Source organism: Theropithecus gelada, chromosome 6, assembly GCF_003255815.1.
Source record: "Theropithecus gelada isolate Dixy chromosome 6, Tgel_1.0, whole genome shotgun sequence".
NCBI classification, from domain to species: Eukaryota; Metazoa; Chordata; class Mammalia; order Primates; family Cercopithecidae; genus Theropithecus; species Theropithecus gelada.
Window position 1 is genome coordinate 129,194,692 of NC_037673.1, and position 18,980 is coordinate 129,213,671.

The window sequence follows — 18,980 nt, forward strand, 5'->3', positions numbered from 1 at the left end:
TGTTCAGTGTCACAAATTATTCCTCTGAAGGCTGTAAATAAAACTCTCCAATATTTACATAGCTGATGGTCTCAAAGTGGCAAGCAAGCAGATCTTCTGAGAATCTCTAGACCTTCTGGCTGCCTACCCATCCTGCTGCCCACCTCATGTCCTGCTGCCTCCACCACACAGACCTAGCTTGACTCCTCCCCAAAACACCTCCTCTCTAGAAAGGAGATTCTCAATCAACACCTGACATTCAGTCTTTTACTACAGCTTACTTCAAATTATTTTAAGCTCTCTGCGAATTAGCTCTTAGAAGCATTGAACAGGAAACCTGATAAGCTGATGTTTAATTATTTTTTCCTACCTTTAACCAAGTTGCTAAATAGAGGGCAAATTAAGCATGGTATCCTCAGCCTGGTGCAGTGACACATGCTTGTAGTGCCAGCTACTTGAGAGGTTGAGGCCAGAGGATCACTTGAGTCCAGGAGTTCCAAACCCAGCCTGGGCAACATAGTAAGATTCCATCTCTAAAAACAAGCAAACCTGGTACACTAGTACAACAAGAGTTGAGGGGATAATTGCGTTATTTCTACCTGTCATCTCTAAAGCCAGGACAAGGTTGTTGCAGTGAGGAATGTTGTTGGTGGATTTCACATTCCCAGACACTTGGTGCTGTAATCTCCAAGCCCATCTGCATGGGTGATATGGTTTGGCTGTGTCCCCACCCAAATCTCTTCTTAAATTGTAGCTCCCAAAATTTCCACATGTCATGGGAGGGACCTCATGGGAGGTAATTCAATCACGGGGATGGGTCTTTCCTGTGCTGTTTTCGTGATTGTGAATTAGTTTCACGAGATCTGATAGTTTTATAAAGGGGTGTTTCCTTGCACAAGTTTCCTCTTGCCTGCCTCCAGGTGAGACATGCCTTTTACCTTCCCCCAGGATTGTGAGGCCTCCCTAACCATGTGGAACTGTAAGTCCACTAAACCTCTTTTTCTTTAAAATTATCCAGTCTTGGGCATGTGTTTATCAGCAGAGTGACAACAGACTAATACAATGGGAAACTGCATGGAATAGAAGTCTGATCTCTGAGTTGCTGATTCATCCACCTTGACCAAGCAGGGACTCCATTTCATAACTAAAGAAATGGTTAAAACAGCACTTTGATTTCTGTGGGATCGGTGGTGATATCCCTTTTATCATTTTTTACTGCATCTATTTGATTCTTCTGTCTTTTCTTCTTTATTAGTCTTGCTAGCAGTCTATCAATTTTGTTGATTTTTTCAAAAAACCAGCTCCTGGATTCATTGACTTTTTGAAGGGTTTTTCGTGTCTCTATCTTCTTCAGTTCTGCTCTGATCTTAGTTATTTCTTGTCTTCTGCTAGCTTTCGAATTTGTTTGCTCTTGTTTCTCTAGTTCTTCTAATTGTGATGTTAGGGTGTCGATTTTAGATCTTTCCTGCTTTCTCTTGTGGGCATTTAGTGCTATAAATTTCCCTATACACACTGCTTTAAATGTGTCCCAGAGATTCTGGTACATTGTGTCTTTGTTCTCATTGGTTTCAAAGAACCTCTTTATTTCTGCCTTCATTTCGTTATTTATCCAGTAGTCGTTTGGGAGAAGGTTGTTCAGTTTCCATGTAGTTGTGTGGTTTTGAGTGAGTCTCTTAATCCTGAGTTCTAATTTGATTGCACCGTAGTCTGAGAGACAGTTTGTTGTGATTTCTGTCCTTTTACACTTGCTGAGGACCAGAGGTACAAAGAGGAGCTGGTACCATTCCTTCTGAAACTATTCCAATCAATAGAAAAAGAAGGAATCCGGCCGGGCGCGGTGGCTCAAGCCTGTAATCCCAGCACTTTGGGAGGCCGAGACGGGCGGATCACGAGGTCAGGAGATCAAGACCATCCTGGCTAACCCGGTGAAACCTCGTCTCTACTAAAAAAAAAAATATATATATATATATATATACAAAAAACTAGCCTGGCGGGGTGGCGGGCACCTGTAGTCCCAGCTACTCAGGAGGCTGAGGCAGGAGAATGGCGTAAACCTGGGAGGCAGGGCTTGCAGTGAGCTAAGATCCGGCCACTGCACTCCAGCCTGGGCGACAGAGTGAGACTCAGTCTCAAAAAAAAAAAAAAAGAAAGAAAGAAAAAGAAGGAATCCTCCCTACCTCATTTTATGAGGCCCAGCATCATCCTGATACCAAAGCCTGGTAGAGACACAACAAAAAAAGAGAATTTTAGACCAATATCCCTGATGAATATCAATGCGAAAATCCTCAATAAAATACTGGCAAACAAAATCCAGGAGCACATTAAAAAGCTTATCCACCACGATCAAGTCGACTTCATCCCTGGGATGCAAGGCTGGTTCAACATACGCAAACCAATAAACATAATCTATCACATAAACAGAACCAACGACAAAAACCACATGATTATTTCAACAGATGCAGAAAAGGCCTTCAACAAATTCAACAGCCCTTCGTGCTAAAAACTCTCAATAAACTAGGTGTTGATGGAACATATCTCAAAATAATAAGAGCTATTTATGAAAAACCCACAGCCAATATCATACTGAATGGGCAAAAACGGGAAGCATTCCCTTTGAAAACTGGCACAAGACAGGGATGCCCTCTCTCACCACTCCAATTCAACAAAGTGTTGGAAGTTCTGGCCAGGGCAATCAGGCAAGAGAAAGAAATAAAGGGTATTCAATTACGAAAAGAGGAAGTCAAATTGTCCGTTTGCAGATGACATGATTGTGTATTTAGAAAACCCCATCACCTCAGCCCAAAATCTCCCTAAGCTGATAAGCAACTTCAGCAAAGTCTCAGAATACAAAATCAATATGCAAAAATCACAAGCATTCCTATACACCAGTAACAGACAAACAGAGAGCCAAATCATGATTGAACTCCCATTCACAATTGTTACAAAGAGAATAAAATACCTAGGAATCCAACTTACAAGGGATGTAAGGACCTCTTCAAGGAGAACTACAAACCACTGCTCAACGAAATAAAGGAGGACACAAAAAAATGGAAGAACATTCCATGCTCAAGGATAGGAATAATCAATATCGTGAAAATGGCCATACTGCCCAAGGTAATTTATAGATTCAGGGTATCAATGACTTTCTTCACAGAATTGGAAAAAACTACTTTAAAGTTCATATGGTACCAAAAAAGAGCCCACATTGCCAAGACAATCCTAAGCAAAAAGAACAAAGCTGGAGGCATCATGCTACCTGACTTCAAACTATACTACAAGGCTACAGTAACCAAAACAGCATGGTACTGTTACCAAAACAGACATATAGACCAATGAAACAGAACAGAGGCCTCAGAAGTAACACCACACATCTACAACCATCTGATCTTTGATAAGCCTGACAAAAACAAGAAATGGGGAAAGGATTCCCTATTTAATAAATGATGCTAGAGGCCAGGCGCGGTGGCTCAAGCCTGTAATCCCAGCACTTTGGGAGGCCGAGGCGGGCGGATCACGAGGTCAGGAGATCGAGACCATCCTGGCTAACATGGTGAAACCCCGTCTCTACTAAAAATACAAAAAACTAGCCGGGCGTGGTGGCGGGCGCCTGTAGTCCCAGCTACTCGGAGGCTGAGGCAGGAGAATGGCCTGAACCTGGGAGGCGGAGCTTGCAGTGAGCCGAGATCGCGCCACTGCACTCCAGCCTGGGTGACACAGCGCGAGACTTCGTCTCAAAAAAAAAAAAATAAATAAAATAAAATAAATGATGCTAAAAAAACTGGCTAGCCATATCTAGAAAGCTGAAACTGGATCCATTCCTTACACCTTACACAAAAATTAATTCAAGATGGCTTAAAGACTTAAATGTTAGACCTAAAACCATAAAAACCCTAGAAGAAAACTTAGGCAATACTATTCAGGTCACAGGCATGGGCAAGGACTTCGTGACTAAAACACCGAAAGCAATGGCAACAAAAACCAAAATAGACAAATGGGATCTAATTAAACAAAAGACCTTCTGCACAGCAAACGAAACTACCATCAGAGTGAACAGGCAACCTACAGAATGGGGAAAATTTTTGCAATCTACTCATCTGACAAAAGGCTAATATCCAGAATCTACAAAGAACTTAAACAAATTTATAAGAAAAAAACAAACAACCCCATCAAAAAGTGAGCAAAGGATATGAACAGACACTTCTCAAAAGAAGACATTTATGCACCCAACAGACACATGAAAAAATGCTCATCATCACTGGTCATCAGAGAAATGCAAATCAAAGCTACAATGAGATACCAACTCATGTCAGATAGAATGGCAATCATTAAAAAGTCAGGAAACAACAGATGCTGGAGAGGATGTGGAGAAATAGGAACACTTTTACACTGTTGGTGGGACCGTAAACTAGTTCAACCATTGTGGAAGACAGTGTGGCAATTCCTCAAGGATCTAGAGCTAGAAATACCATTTGACCCAGCAATTCCATTAATGAGTATATACCCAAAGGATTATAAATCATGGTACTATAAAGATACATGCACATGTATGTTTATTGTGGCACTATTCACAATAGCAAAGACTAGGAACCAACTCAAATGTCCATCAATGATAGACTGAATTAAGAAAATGTGGCACATATATACCATGGAATACTATGCAGCCATAAAAAAGTTCATGTCCTTTGCAGGGACATGGATGAAGCTGGAAACCATCATTCTGAGTGAACTATCACAAGGACAGAAAACCAAACACCGCATGTCCTCACTCACAGGTGGGAACTGAGCAATGAGAACACTTAGACACAGGGAACATCACATACCAGGGCCTGTCAGAGGGTGGGGGCCAGGAGGAGGGATAGCATTAGATTAGTAGAAATACCTAATGTAAATGATGAGTTAATGGGTGCAGCAAACCAATATGAAACATGTATACCTATGTAACAAACCTGCACGTTATGCACATGTACCCTAGAACTTAAAGTATAAAAACAAAAACAAAAAAACAGCACTTTGAGCCAGGCACATGGACAGGTGCCTATCATCTCAGCAACTCAGAAGGCTGAGGCAGGAGGATCACTTTAGCCCAGCAGTTCCAGACAAGCCCAGGCAACATAGCAAGACTCTGTCTCAAACAATAACAACAACAACAATAAAAGACCAACATTTTGCAGGCCTCTCAGATTAGGCCCTTCCTCATTCAGACACTGTCCCACATGAAAGAAAAGCTGACCCCAGGGAACACGTGTTCTATTTTATGAAATGAAGTGTTGCCCATTAAAAGAAAAAAAAAGAAAAAGAAAAACTGACCCCCCAAATGTCCCAGGGGCAGGGGGGCAGGTAGACTCGTTTAAATAAAAACTCAGGCCAGGCACAGTGGCTTATGCCTATAATCCCAGCACTTTGGGAGGCCAAGGCAGACGGATCATGAGGTCAGGAGTTCAAGACCATCCTGGCCAACATGGTAAAATCCCATCTCTACTAAAATACAAAAAATTAGCCCAGCATGGTGGTACGTGCCTATAGTCCTAACTACTTGGAGGCTGAGGCAGGAGAATCGCTCGAACCCAGGAGGCAGAGGTTGCAGTGAGCCGAGATTGTGCCACTGCACTCCACCCTGGCGACAGAGCAAGACTCCATCTCAAAAAAACCACAAACAAACAAAAAACACATCATACCTGAGAATGCAAGGGACTGAACGGGTTACTAAAGACGGGTAGCAAAGGGCACCAACTGCTGGAGATTCATGAAGTCAGGACACAGCTTTCCAAGTCTCTGTGGACCAGGCCTGTGGCTCCCTACTTAGCAACCAAGCAATAGTTTGAGCAATCAGAGAAGCAGCAGCCTGAAAAATGAACCGCAGAGTCAAAAACTCAGTCTACGGCGGAAACACGTGAGCTGACACTTTCACTCAGATTTAGAAATAAAGTTATTTTGACCTTAGAAAGAAGTGGGCTTAACGAGCTGCAGGAATGAGAGAGGCCACTCTTGCTTCCCCTGGACTGGAAGCAAGAACAAAGCACGATTTGTTCCGGAAGTTGTGACCACAAAAGCTTGATATCTGGGCAAAGTCCCTTTACAGCCACTGCTAGGCAGCCCATCCCCCTCAAGTCCCTGGAGCTCCTGCCTCCTAGGGCCGGAGGAACTCTTCTTTACAGATGATGATGTATTGCTGAGACACCAGGGGGCAGAGGTAGCAGGCTGCGATGGATAAACCCAATGGAAGGAGCCAACTTGCACTGCCATGGTAGGGGAGAAGACATTCACAAACATTAAGCATCGGCTACAGCTCTTGGCGGAGCCTAGGCATGGGGTTCAGAGGGTAGTGTGGATTGGAATAAGGAATAGAATAGAATAGAATAGAATAGGAGGCCAGGCGTGATGGCCCATGCCTGTAATCCCAGCACTTTGGGAGGCCGAGGTGGACAGATCACCTGAGGCCAGGAGTTCAAGACCAGCCTGAACAACATGGTGGAAACCCTGTCTCTACTAAAAATACAAAAATCCAGTCGGCAGGCACCTGTAATCCCAGCTACTCGGGAGGCTGAGGCAGGAGAATCACTTGAACCAAGGAGGCAGAGGTTGCAGTGAGCCAAGATCGTGCCATCGCACTCCAGCCTGGGGGACAAGAGCGAGACTTCGTCTCAAAAGTAATAATAATAATATAAATGTAATTATATATTTAATATAAATATAATGTAACATAGTATAAGATTATGAAATTATTTTATTTTATATTTAAATATTGTAGCTTTAAGAATTACAGAGGGCCTCTACCCTGATCTGCTTCATATTTAAGATACCAAGATAAGAACAAATAGCCTTCCTATTTCATTCTCCATGTTCAAGACACATTATGGAATTTTACCTTTGTTATAAATATACATTTTATATTTGATTTTCCTAATGTTGTGGGCAAACTCCTGGGTCACTGGAAGAATTGATTTTCTGGCCTCACTGGCAACAGGGCATCAAAACTGAAAAACAGCCTGAGGAACTGGATGTCATTGGCATCCTCACTGTAATGTTTGCTCAACCTATAAACTTATCACTTAAAATATTAAAGCAGAGTATGTTCAGAAGCACAAGCATACATAAAAGTTTAAGTGAGGCATTTGTGAGGAGCTTTTCCCTACTTTATTTATTAAACATTCAGAATATCAATTTTAAATAATGAGTGAGCTAACTTTGCACAGTAAATGAGCATAGGCAGGTAGCCTGGGGTTCCAGTTTGAGCTCAGCCAATTAACTGTGACCTTGGCCAAATTTCTTTACGTAACTCAGAGCCTGAAGCCTGTTAAGCACTGTCAATAAACTGCTTGTACTAGCAATTCCTGTTCAATCAGTATTTGATCCTTGTCTATTCTTAGCAATCATGAAACCGCCATTGCAAAATTATAACTGAGACAGTGAAAGACATCTGACCTTACTAACTCCATCTTGCTTCCAACCTCCAAGTTGTCCTTGTTCATTCCTGAGCATAGGCCAAACTAACTTTGGGAGAAACTTAGTTTATAATTTATAGTTTGAAACAAAGACGGTAGCAGCCCTTTCTCAAAATGAACTAGACTGCCTTTGTAGAACTAACAAATTAGCCAAAAGATTAGAAATTATGGTTTAGAAGTCATGCAGCTGGAGGCTGCAAGATTCTAAACCGCCCCAAATTGCCCCTGGGGATAATGTCACTATTGTGAAGCCTAAGATCAGTTCTTGAGACATTTTGCAGACCCTGAACTTGGTGGATCAGCTGGCACCACCCAGACTGGTAAGCTGGTTCATCTGGTCTTGTAGCCCCTACTCAGGAACTGACTCAGTGCAAGAGGACAGCTTCAACTCCCTGTGATTTCATCTCTGACCTGACCAATCAGAACTCCCAATTCACTGGCCCCCTACCCACCAAATTATCCTTAAAAACTCCAGTCCCTAAATTCTCAGGGAGACTGATCTGAGTAATAAAAAAACTCTGGTCTTCTTGCATAACTCTAGCTCTGTGTGAATTACTCTTTCTCCATTGCAATTCCCCTGTCTTGATAAATCAGCTCTGTCTAGGCAGTAGGCAAGGTAAACCCGTTGGGGGGTTACAATCATAGTTAAAATTAGTTCAAACCACATAAATCAATAATGATCTTTAACAGAGGAGTGCTCTCCCTCATCTCTCTTCTTGGAGACAGGAGATGGTAACAAAAGTCCAAGTTGAGGCTTCACCACCTATGAGATCATGGAAATGACTTTTCAAGGAACACAACAATTGGCCCAGAAAAAGCTAGGAAAATAAAATATAAAAAATAGCTATTGAAATGAAAATTACAACAAAGGGAATATAACTTTAAAAGTGAAAACAAGGCAATATAATGCAAGTTCTGTTTTTGAAGTATCATTGGCCCCCATCCACTGTCCGAGCTTGGTAAGCCCTACCATCTTCCACAGGACCCTGCCACTACCTCTCCAGGGTCCCCTCTTCCGCCCATTCACCACAAGAGCCTTGACTACAGCAACGTGGGTTATTAGCAACATGCAGTCTAATCCCATGCGTACCAAATGGTGTAGATGGTTGTGTACATATCTATGGATGTACAGAGAAAAACTCCTCACAGCATAAACTAAAAAATATCAAGTGGTTCTCTAACATGTGATATATTCTTTTTATATTTTAGAAACTATTGAGAATTGGAAAAAACATTATTATTAATTTTATAATCAGAAAATAAAGCCACTTTTTAAAAAGAAGAAAGCAAGCTCTCAATGACATTCTACTGCAAACAGAGTAAAGTCCAAACTACCATTTAAGGCCCTTCACCCATCACCCCAGATTACTTTTCCAACATTGTATTTTTCTATATCCCTGGCACACACCCTCAACTTCAAACACACTGGATACTCTTTACCCAGAATTCAGCCTTCACAGTCCCACTTTCTTTTTTGTTGCCCAGTCTAGAGTGCAGTGGCACTATCTTGGCTTACTGCAAGCTCCGCCTCCTGGGTTCACACCATTCTCCTGCCTCAGCCTCCCAAGTAGCTAGGCCTACAGGCGCCCGCCACCACGCCTGGCTAATTTTTTTGTATTTTTAGTAGAAACCGAGTTTCACCGTGTTAGCCAGAATGGTCTCAATCTCCTGACCTCATGATCCAACCACTTCGGCCTCCCAAAGTGCTGGGATTACGGGCATGAGCCACTGCGCCCGGCCCACAATCCCACTTTCAAGCTTTCACCTATCCTGTTCTCATAGCCTGCCTCTTGGAGATGCTCCAGACCTCCCTCTTCCCCACCCTTCCCCACCCCTTCACCCCCAGCCCTGCACTTGCTCTGGTAAGTACCTGGAGCATTCATTTCATTTGGCTATGTCACATAATTAGTTGTATTTAATGTTTTTCTCTTCTCCACTAAGCAGTAAGCTCTTCAAAGGGAGGTTGTGTCTTCTTCCCAGAGTATCTGGCTTACAGCCTTGCACCCAAAGATATCCAATAGATATTTGCTGAAATAAATTATTGAGGAACGCAGAGCATGATACACCTGAGGCAGAAGGCTTTACAGGGGTGGGCCTTGAGGTGGGTTTAAAGAATGGGTAAGGTAGGCCAGGCACAGTGGCTCACACCTATAATCCCAACATCTTGGGAGGCCAAGGTGGGTGGATCACATGAGGTCAGGAGTTTGATACCAGCCTGGTCAACATGGCGAAACTCCATCTCTACTAAAAATAAAAAATTAGCTGGGTGTGGTGGCACGTGCCTGTAATCCCAGTTACTTGGGAGGCTGAGGCAGGAGAATCACTTGAACCTGGGAGGCGGAGGTTGCAGTGAGCCGAGATTGCGCCATTGCACTCCAGTTTGGGCAACAAAAGTGAAACTCCATCTCAAGAGAAAAGAAAAAGGGTGGGGGGGCAAGGCTAGATGGAGTGACTCACACCTGTAATCTTTGGAGGCTGAGGTGGAAGGCTCACTTGAGGCCAGGAGTTTGAGACAAACTTGGGCAAAATAAAAATTAAAAATTAGCTGGGTGTGATGGTGTTGGGCATGAAGGTACGTGCCCTACTAATTCTACTCCTCGGAGGCTATCCTAAGGAATTACCCAGAAAGGTGCACAAAGTCTTGTATATCAACAGCATCGTTTATAAGAATTAAAAACTAGAAACAATATGAACAATGAAGAATAAGAAAACAAAGTATAATACTACATTTATTTGATGCTATCATTAAAAGTTGTATGTTTTTGAAGACTAGCTATTGTCATTGGGGGGAATGCTCACAATATAAAGTGAAGGGGGCATGTTTAAATTGTTTGCATCTTGGGGATAGAGCTGAACTCAGAAATTTCCCCTGGGGACTGGATTGGGGAAAGGGGACCCTTCACATTTTAGTCTTCTCTTTTCTTTTTCAGTAATACTAATAGTAGTGACTATATTACTACTAATAATTCGAGTTATTACTGTAAGCCAAGCATTACGCTAAGTCTTTCGTGTTTATTTTCTCACTTAATCCTTTCAACCATCTGAGCAGGTAAGTACGATTTTCATCATTCCTTTACAGACAAGAAAGCTGAGGCACAGAGAAGTCAAGCCATTGCCCAAGGTAGAGCCAGAATTCAAGTGTGGAATGTTGACTCCAGAGTCTTTGTTTTCTTAGCTACTACAATATGCTGCTTCTGGTTATATATATTTGTAGTACTGCATTTATTTATTATTTATTTATTTATGAGACAGGGTTTGCTCTTGTCACCCAGGCTGGAGTGCAGTAGTGCGATCTCAGCTCATTGCAACCTCCACCTCCTGGGTTCAAGTGATTCACCTGCCTCAGCCTCCGGAGTAGCTGGAATTACAGGCATGTGCCAACACGACCAGCTAATTTTTGTATATTTAAGTAGAGACGGATTTCACCATGATGGCCAGGCTGGTCTCGAACTCCTGACCTCAGGTCATCTGCCCACCTCAGCCTACAAAAGTGCTGGGATTAGAGGTGTGAGCCATCATGCCCGGCCTGCATTTTTAATTAAGGAACTGATTCTACCTCTGCCAGGCAGTTCCCTCAACTAGAAACCTCTTCCCCGTCTACAGAACTCCCTGATCTCCTTCAAGTCTTTGCTTAAATGTCACTTTCACAATGAGTACTATCCTGACTGCCCAGACCAAAATTGCAACCTGCCTCTCATCCATTTTACCCCGCTGTGCTTTTTTCATAGCATTTATTTAGCATATCGTATAGTTTTCGAATTCACCATATGCTTCTGTTCTCCTCCAACATAAAAGCCCCACTAGGTCACAGGTGTTTAAATCTGTCTTGCTAACTGATGCATCTTAGCACAAAAAAAAAAGTCCTGGCACAAACTACGTGCTCAATACCTATCTGTGGAACAAATGAAGGTTTAAAAACATAGCATGACTCCGCATTGCTTTCTTATTTTAAAGCATAAATATACATGCACATATGGGAGAGAGGGAAAGGATATTTCAAAATGTTAATGGTGATTTCAGGTGATATTTTTTCCTTCTTTATATTTTCCTGTTATGTTTATGTTTCCTGTGGTTTTATACCCCAAATCCTACGTGAAAATGTATTATGTTACCATGATAAAATTGCTTTTGAAAACGTCTCTCTAAACCTAGAGTAACGTGCATTGTCGCACAGAGTGAATTGGTTTTGCCGTAAATCGCATGAAGCCGTTTTCCTGCATGAAACGCAATTAAAAAAAAAAAAAAAAAAAAAACAAAAAAACTGGAGCGGTATTGACGACCTTTAAAAAAAAAAAAAAAAAGGATTGCTCTGAAATCATCACTCGGGGTTTTGCAGTGGTTAAATGTTTATTAAAGGAATAAAAATCCATTCCTCCTTGGCGGACCGCGGCGTCCCTAGGGAACACACCCACCTAGCAACCGGGACCGGAGCTGGAGCGCTGCGCCTTTAATTCCGGGGCGGGAGGGGGGCGGCGGGAATTTCTGCTCCAGTTCCCTCTGCATCGCGGGGGCAGCTGTCACCTGTAAGGCGAGCGCGGCACGGGGAATGGAACCCGGCGCCCATTGGACAGAACGCAAAGGCAGAAACCTACCCCAAAGGCCGGGGCCCGGCGGGGTGCTGGGAGTGGGCGCTCCCCGCGGCCCCCGGCGCCCTTCGCCCCGAGACGCCCCGGCCCGGTGGCACCGGCGCGACCGAGGTCCAGCTTCGGGGACACGCCCGGCCAGCCGCGGGGAAGGCACCAGGTGAGCGCTGCCGCGCCTACCGGAACCCCGCTCCCGTGCGTCTCGCGGCGACGCGGCGCCCACCCGCCCGGACAGCCAGGAACCCAGGGCCCCACCATGGCCCTGGCCGCCGCCGCCGCCGCTGCGGCCGCCGGGGTGAGCCAGGCAGCGGTGCTGGGCTTCCTGCAGGAGCACGGCGGGAAGGTGCGCAACTCCGAGCTGCTGAGCCGCTTCAAGCCACTGCTCGATGCGGGCGACCCGCGGGGCCGCGCCGCCCGCAGGGACCGCTTTAAGCAGTTCGTCAACAACGTGGCGGTAGTGAAGGAGCTCGACGGCGTCAAGTTCGTGGTGCTGAGGAAGAAGCCGCGGCCCCCAGAGCCCGAGCCCGCGCCCTTCGGCCCCCAGGGGGCAGCGGCCCAGCCGTCGAAGCCCACTGTGGTCTTGCCAGGCGAAGCCTCTACCCCGGGAGCTCCGCCCTTGGTCCCGGTGCCGCGGCCGGTGGAGCCGCCGGGGGACCCGGGTCCGCTAACAGAGACACAGGACACTCCGCGGGGGCCGGCCTCCGAGCCCGCTCAGCCGGCCGGGGAGCGGTCCGCCAACCCACCGCTTCCAGCCCTCGAGCTAGCCCAGGCCCCCGAGGGACCCTCCGCAGACGCGGCCCCACCGCCTAGGGCCTCTTCTGAGGCGGCCTCGCCCTGCTCTGATCCGCCAGACCCGGAGCCCGGGCCCGGGGCAGCGAAAGGGCCGTCGCAGCAGAAACCGTGTATGCTGCCAGTGCGCTGCGTCCCGGCAGCCGCCACGCTCCGCATCCGGGCGGAGGAGCAGGGCCTGCGCCGGCAGCTGTCGGAGGAGCCGAGCCCGCGGAGCTCCCCTCTGCTGCTGAGGCGGCTGTCGGTGGAAGAGTCAGGTCTGGGCCTCGGCCTGGGCCCGGGCCGCTCCCCGCACCTGAGGCGCCTGTCGCGCGCCGGCCCGCGTCTGCTGAGCCCCGACGCCGAGGAGGTGCCCGCCGCGCCGCCGCCGTCCGCCGTGCCCCTGGAGCCGTCAGAGCACGAGTGGCTCGTGCGGACGGCCGGGGGCCGCTGGACCCACCAGCTGCACGGGCTGCTGCTGCGCGACCGTGGCCTGGCGGCCAAGCGCGACTTCATGTCTGGCTTCACCGCCCTGCATTGGGCCGCCAAGAGCGGCGACGGCGAGATGGCGCTGCAGCTGGTGGAGGTCGCGCGGCGCAGTGGCGCGCCAGTCGACGTGAACGCGCGCTCCCACGGCGGTTACACGCCGCTGCACCTCGCTGCGCTGCACGGCCACGAGGACGCCGCTGTGCTGCTGGTGGTGCGCTTGGGTGCCCAGGTGAACGTGCGTGACCACAGCGGGCGTCGCGCCTACCAGTACCTGCGGCCTGGCTCCTCGTACGCGTTGCGCCGCCTTCTTGGCGATCCAGGCCTGCGAAGCACCACGGAGCCAGACGCGACCGGTGGTGGAAGTGGCAGTCTTGCTGCCAGGCGCCCGGTGCAGGTGGCCGCCACCATCCTCAGTTCCACCACCAGTGCATTTTTGGGCGTCCTGGCCGACGACCTCATGCTCCAGGACCTGGCCCGAGGCTTGAAGAAGTCGAGCTCCTTCAGTAAGTTCTTGAGCGCGTCGCCCATGGCTCCACGTAAAAAGACAAAGATCCGCGGTGGTCTGCCAGCCTTCTCAGAAATCTCTCGTCGACCTACTCCGGGGCCTTTAGCTGGTCTAGTGCCCAGTTTGCCTCCAACAACCTGAAGGTCCCTGGGACTACCACCTGGTTGATCTATCGTGGCCTGCTCCTGGCAGTCTAAACCCGCCCAAGACTGCAGCCCAGTCAACGCCTGGAGCCGCATTCTGTTTCCAGCTTTGTCCACTGCAGCCTGTTTTACCCAGATGGGCCTGCACTTCCAGCTTCTCTCTGAAGCATGACCCATCTCCAGAGATGGGATTTGAGAAATCAGTGAGAGCTTTCTATAAAGAACTCCAGGAGACAGGCCTGAACTCTGGAGGGAACTTAAAATCCAGGGTCAAAGGTTAAGAGGCAGCAGCTGGTCTGGCCCCTGAATGCGTTCACCTGATGCCTCTGCAGCTACACAATCCCAAGCCAGAACTAGAGCAAGGGTCTGTTTAAATGTTGAAAGACGTTAGGCTGTCAGCTTTAAGATATGCGGTGGTTTTGTAATTTGATGCATTTATTCTGTTTTTAAAATGAAATGAGGTAAAGCAACTTTCATAATAACCTTTTGAAATTATATTTTTCAACTTTTTAGGCAAAGTGCTTAGACATTTTTCAATTTTTTTTGCTAAATACTTTGGAATTCTATTTAAAAAATAGATGATCAAGATCTGAAGGAAATTAATCCCAACCAACAAACTTAAAAGTTTATCTACCTCATTTTAGGCAATCAAGATTCTGGAGAGTCTTGAACACAGAATAACGATTGTGACCATTATGAATGTAACTAATTTCAGTTGTACTGTGAATGCTAAATATTTGCAAACAAGTACATCTTGAAAGTAAAGGTGACTTAGAGAAAAGAGACATTTTGGCAGATACTTTTAATTTGTGATTGTCTTCATCATGAAATATAAACATGTGTTTAGTACTTGTGGGTGACTATTTTGATTTGGCATGAATACTTAATTTTAAAAATTGTGGTTTGTGAATTGCACCTTGGTGCTGTGTTTCTGAATCTGGTTTTCAAATCCAGTGGAGCCTTTCAGTGCAATAGGTGAATATTCAAAGAAAAAAAGTCATAGTATTATGACAGAAAAATAAGCGATTAAATAGTAATGGATACAATTAAGGAGCAACTATTTTATATGACTGTTCTGTACAAACAAAAAGTATGTAATATCCATTTTAAAAAAAACATTTGAAAGAAGACAGCTTATTCCAAAATAGCAAATGCAGAATCTCTGCTCGGTGAGCTTGGATGAGTGGCTTAACTTCTCTGGGCCTTTGTTCCTATCTGTAAATGAGAAAGTTTGTAGATAATTGCCAAGATTTCCCAGGCTTAATACAGTGTAATTTTTTTCTGTTTTTAAAGATACGAAATTTACTCAACCAATTTCTTAAATATCATATTGTGATAATGTTCTGCTTTTGCAAATTGTGTTTGCATGTCATTAGTTATATCAAATAGTTTTGTGGCACAGGGTAGTGGAGTTTCCCTCCCCACCCCCATATGTATCAGTGAAGCCTTTGAAATTATTTAAGGCAGTCTTTCATGGAATGTTTTGATTGAGCAATGAAATAAACAGTCCTCCATTTTGTTTCTGCTTGAGTGGTGATGTACTTCCCTTAAAAATTCTACAGTTTTTGCTACCGTATTTTTCTTTGCTTTGTATCTAATTTCCTTTCCTTCATTCTTCTGCCTCTTCCAAGCATTCTGTTATTGAAAGAAGTTGGATTGCTCTGCAAAGGAGTCAACCGCACATGGATATCGTAATGGAGAACTGTAGATAAATGTGGGCCCTGATGTGACCTTCCCACCTTCCTTGCCTAGAACTCTGCATAAATTATTTTAAAATGCAAATTAAATCTTCTGCCTCTGCAGAAAAATTGTGGGAGGCACAATCATAGCAATCAGAGTAGCTGACAGTCTAGAAAATAGAATAAAATACTGGAGATTTTCCATGGTAAAAGAGACGCCTGACTGAAACAGGGCCTCAGACAAAGGTCATAGACACAGGTATGACCTGCCTTGAGAAAGACAACATTTAAACCAGCAAAGTAGTAATAACAATAACTAATGTTTATCGCACACTTAAATCAGAGGAAGGTCATCTGAACTGCCAGAAGAATCTTTGTGTTTCAGAAGAGTGTGCTACAAGCCTTCCAAGTGAAGTAAAACATTTAGCGAGAGTTTAGGATCAATATACGTAAAGTTCAGGTGTTAGAAAACACTGCTTTTCCTTGCAGGCCAAAGCTTTCTGCAACTATAAGGTAAGCCGATAGGAAATTATAGTTTCATATGCATATGGAAAGTTTTTAAGAATCATATATCACCTAGGAGGAGGCACACCTTTAGAAGGGTATTTTCAATGCTAACAGAAAATAATTGTGAAGGCAATTTAGTGGACAAGAATTGTCACAGGGACGAAATCACTCCTTTTAATGAGGGAGAAGTTAATTGTTGATGTAGATGGTTATGAGTCATATCCATAGCAAGCTTTTAAGTAAAGTTTTACATGTCCTTTAATGGAGGTTGGAGGTTGTTCTTAAGCATGTCTCACTTACCTAATGGAGATCCAGGGTAATGCATAGACTGTATAACCTGTGCTGGTTAAGTGCCAGGCACAATTCTAAACACTTTGCAGGTATTAATCGCAAGTTTACAAGGTATGTACTATTTGTATCTTGATTTTAAAGTGAGGAAACTGAAGCCTAGAGAAGTCACAAGTAACTTGTCCAGGCCTCACAGCTAGTGAGTGGCAGAGCTGGAATAGCCTTTGGGTGCTCTTTTTCATGACACTGTCTGCTATCCTATTGCAGGAAGCAGGGTGGGCTCATCTCAGCCCTTTTTACTCATTTAGTGACCTTGGGCAAGTCACCCAGCTACCCAAACTCCATCTTCCCTGTCTATGGGACAAAAGACTTCCTGTACCTATTTCACAGGCTATGGGGGAAGGACGAGCACATGGAATAGTGGATAGAGCCCTTTATGAACTGCAACACCAATGTGGGGTGCCGGGTTAGTTCCAGGGGGTAAATGGCTGCATCCCAAAACAAAATAGCTCTGATTTGTGGATTTGCTTTACATGATCACCATGCTTTTTGTTTGTTTTTTTCTTTTTTGAGATGGAGTCTCGCTCTGTCGCCCAGGCTGGAGTGCACTAGTGCAGTCTCAGTTCACTGCAACCTCCGCCTCCCAGCTTCGAGCGATTCTCCTGCCTCAGCCTCCCAGGTAGCTGAGATTACGGGCACCACTATGCCCGGCTAATTTTTTGAATTTTTAGTAGAGACGGGGCTTCGCCATATTGGTCAGGCTGGTCTCAAACTCCTGATCTTAGGTGATCCGCCTGCTTTGGCCTCCCAAAGTGCTGGGATTACAGGCGTGAGCCACCACACCCTGCCATGATCACCATTCTTTTAACATGTTAGTGATTGTATACATAACAATTGACTCTACTAGGAAAAATATATTCCCACAAGAGGGAAATTATCCCAAATTCTGTACGTGATATCACTTTAGTTAAAATAGAATAATGTATTTCTAAACTCACATTCCTCTAGCATCCCTACTCCCACCTTCCAGACCTAAACTACTGGTATTCAGCCACCTGAGCAGGAGTGCAGTGGCAGGATCTCGGTTCACTGCAACCTCCTCCTCCCTGGTTCAAGCGATTCTCACTTGAAACGATTTCCGTGTCTCAGATTCTCGAGTAGCTGGAATTACAGACGTGCACCACCATGCCCGGCTAATCTTTTGTTAGAGACGGGGGGTTTCACCATGTTGGCCAGGCTGGTCTCGAACTCCTGAGCTCAGGCAATTCGCCCGCCTCGGCCTCCCAAAAATCCCGTGATTTCAGGTGTGAGTCACCCTGTATTTATAGACGCCCGGCCTATACTTAGATTCTCTTTCGCTCTCCAGATAGCCTTTTGCCTTGAACCCACCTCGCCTGTTTGGAACTGCCACACCTCTGGACTTCAACCTGTGACCTGGGTGCCTCAGGTGTGCCTGCAGGGAAGAGAAAAGAAAGCAGAGACATCGAGATCCAGAGCTCTCCTTAAAGGGGAAAAAAAAAAAATCCTCCTCGTAGGAAGTGGGTGCTGACTTAAACATCAAAGACAACAGGTAAACGTCCATTGTGACCTTCCACTCTGTAGCTAGGCTGACAGCAACACTGAGGTCCTCAGCAATTTCCGCCTCCCGCCTTCCTGCGCCCCCAAACGCCCCTTTCACCTCTTTCTCTCTGCAGCCCTCAACCACATTTGACCTAAATTTCCTAAGCTCCTGGTTTACATGTGAATGCACAGCATGGCAATTTGTTCCAATGAGGAGCCCTGAGGTCTGCGCCAGCCGCTCTCAGGGGCACGTTTTGTGCCAAGCAGGATGTTCCAAGACAGACTGCGCGCCGGTTTGGGGCACCGCGGAACATGGCTTCCCTGTTCCGTTTCCAATTTACAGCCTGAAGGTAAAAAGTACACTGATTAAATCCACATTAGGAGGAGCAGCGGGGGCGGAAAAAGCGAGCGGGGGAGGCGGCCGCGGGGCTGCCTGTTGCCCAGCAACGATGCCAGCCGCAGCCTGTGCTCCCCAAAAGCCCGGGAGCACCGCGGCAGGCTGCCGGAAGGAGGATGGGGCAGGAACGCCGGCGGCTAAAGGAGGTGGGGGGCAGAAACCCTGATAGCGACCCATGCAACCCGCTTTCTCACCCTGGGAGACTACGCAAGGCTTTTTTTTTTTTTTTTTTTTTAATACTGATGTTCGAGATCAAAAAGTGCACTGATCAAATCCGTATTAGGAGGATATGATTTAATCAGTGTACCGTTGAAATTCCCTCACATGCCTCCCGGCGACTGCCCTGTCTCCCACTTCTCATTGGCCAGTAACTTTCCAACACAGGCCCAGTGGCAAAGACAGCCAGCCTTTCCCTGCCTGGCTGGTCAGAGTTTCCTTCTGAAAGAAGCAAAAGGCTCAGCTCCAGCTTTCGGGCTTAACAGCACAGCAAGGCAAGTCAAAGTCCCTGTGGCTGGCCCAGAGGGCCTGGTAACTGGAGAATCTGGATGGCGAAGCATAGGTACCAGCTTTCACCATAAGGAGGACAGTGCCCTCTGCTGGCAGTATCCTGAAGGGTCGATTCACCGGGCTTCTGGTCCCC

At 46.0% G+C, this 18,980-nt stretch overlaps 2 protein-coding genes across 2 annotated transcripts in view; one reads left to right on the top strand and one right to left on the bottom strand.

Moving 5' to 3' along the window:
* The window catches only part of SEPT8 (septin 8), a 52,484-nt gene extending 50,908 nt beyond the window's left edge, over positions 1-1,576 (bottom strand). Inside the window, exon 1 of the mRNA XM_025387203.1 lies at positions 1,148-1,576. Coding sequence (XP_025242988.1) covers positions 1,148-1,576 — 429 coding nt within the window. The remainder of the gene's footprint in view (positions 1-1,147) is intronic.
* Positions 1,577-11,968: 10,392 nt separating this feature from the next.
* On the top strand, positions 11,969-15,439 carry SOWAHA (sosondowah ankyrin repeat domain family member A). The gene has a single exon (XM_025388490.1). It carries the CDS (start codon positions 12,261-12,263, stop codon positions 13,905-13,907), a length of 1,647 nt encoding a protein of 548 aa, XP_025244275.1. The 5' UTR covers positions 11,969-12,260; the 3' UTR covers positions 13,908-15,439.
* Positions 15,440-18,980: the final 3,541 nt, after the last annotated feature.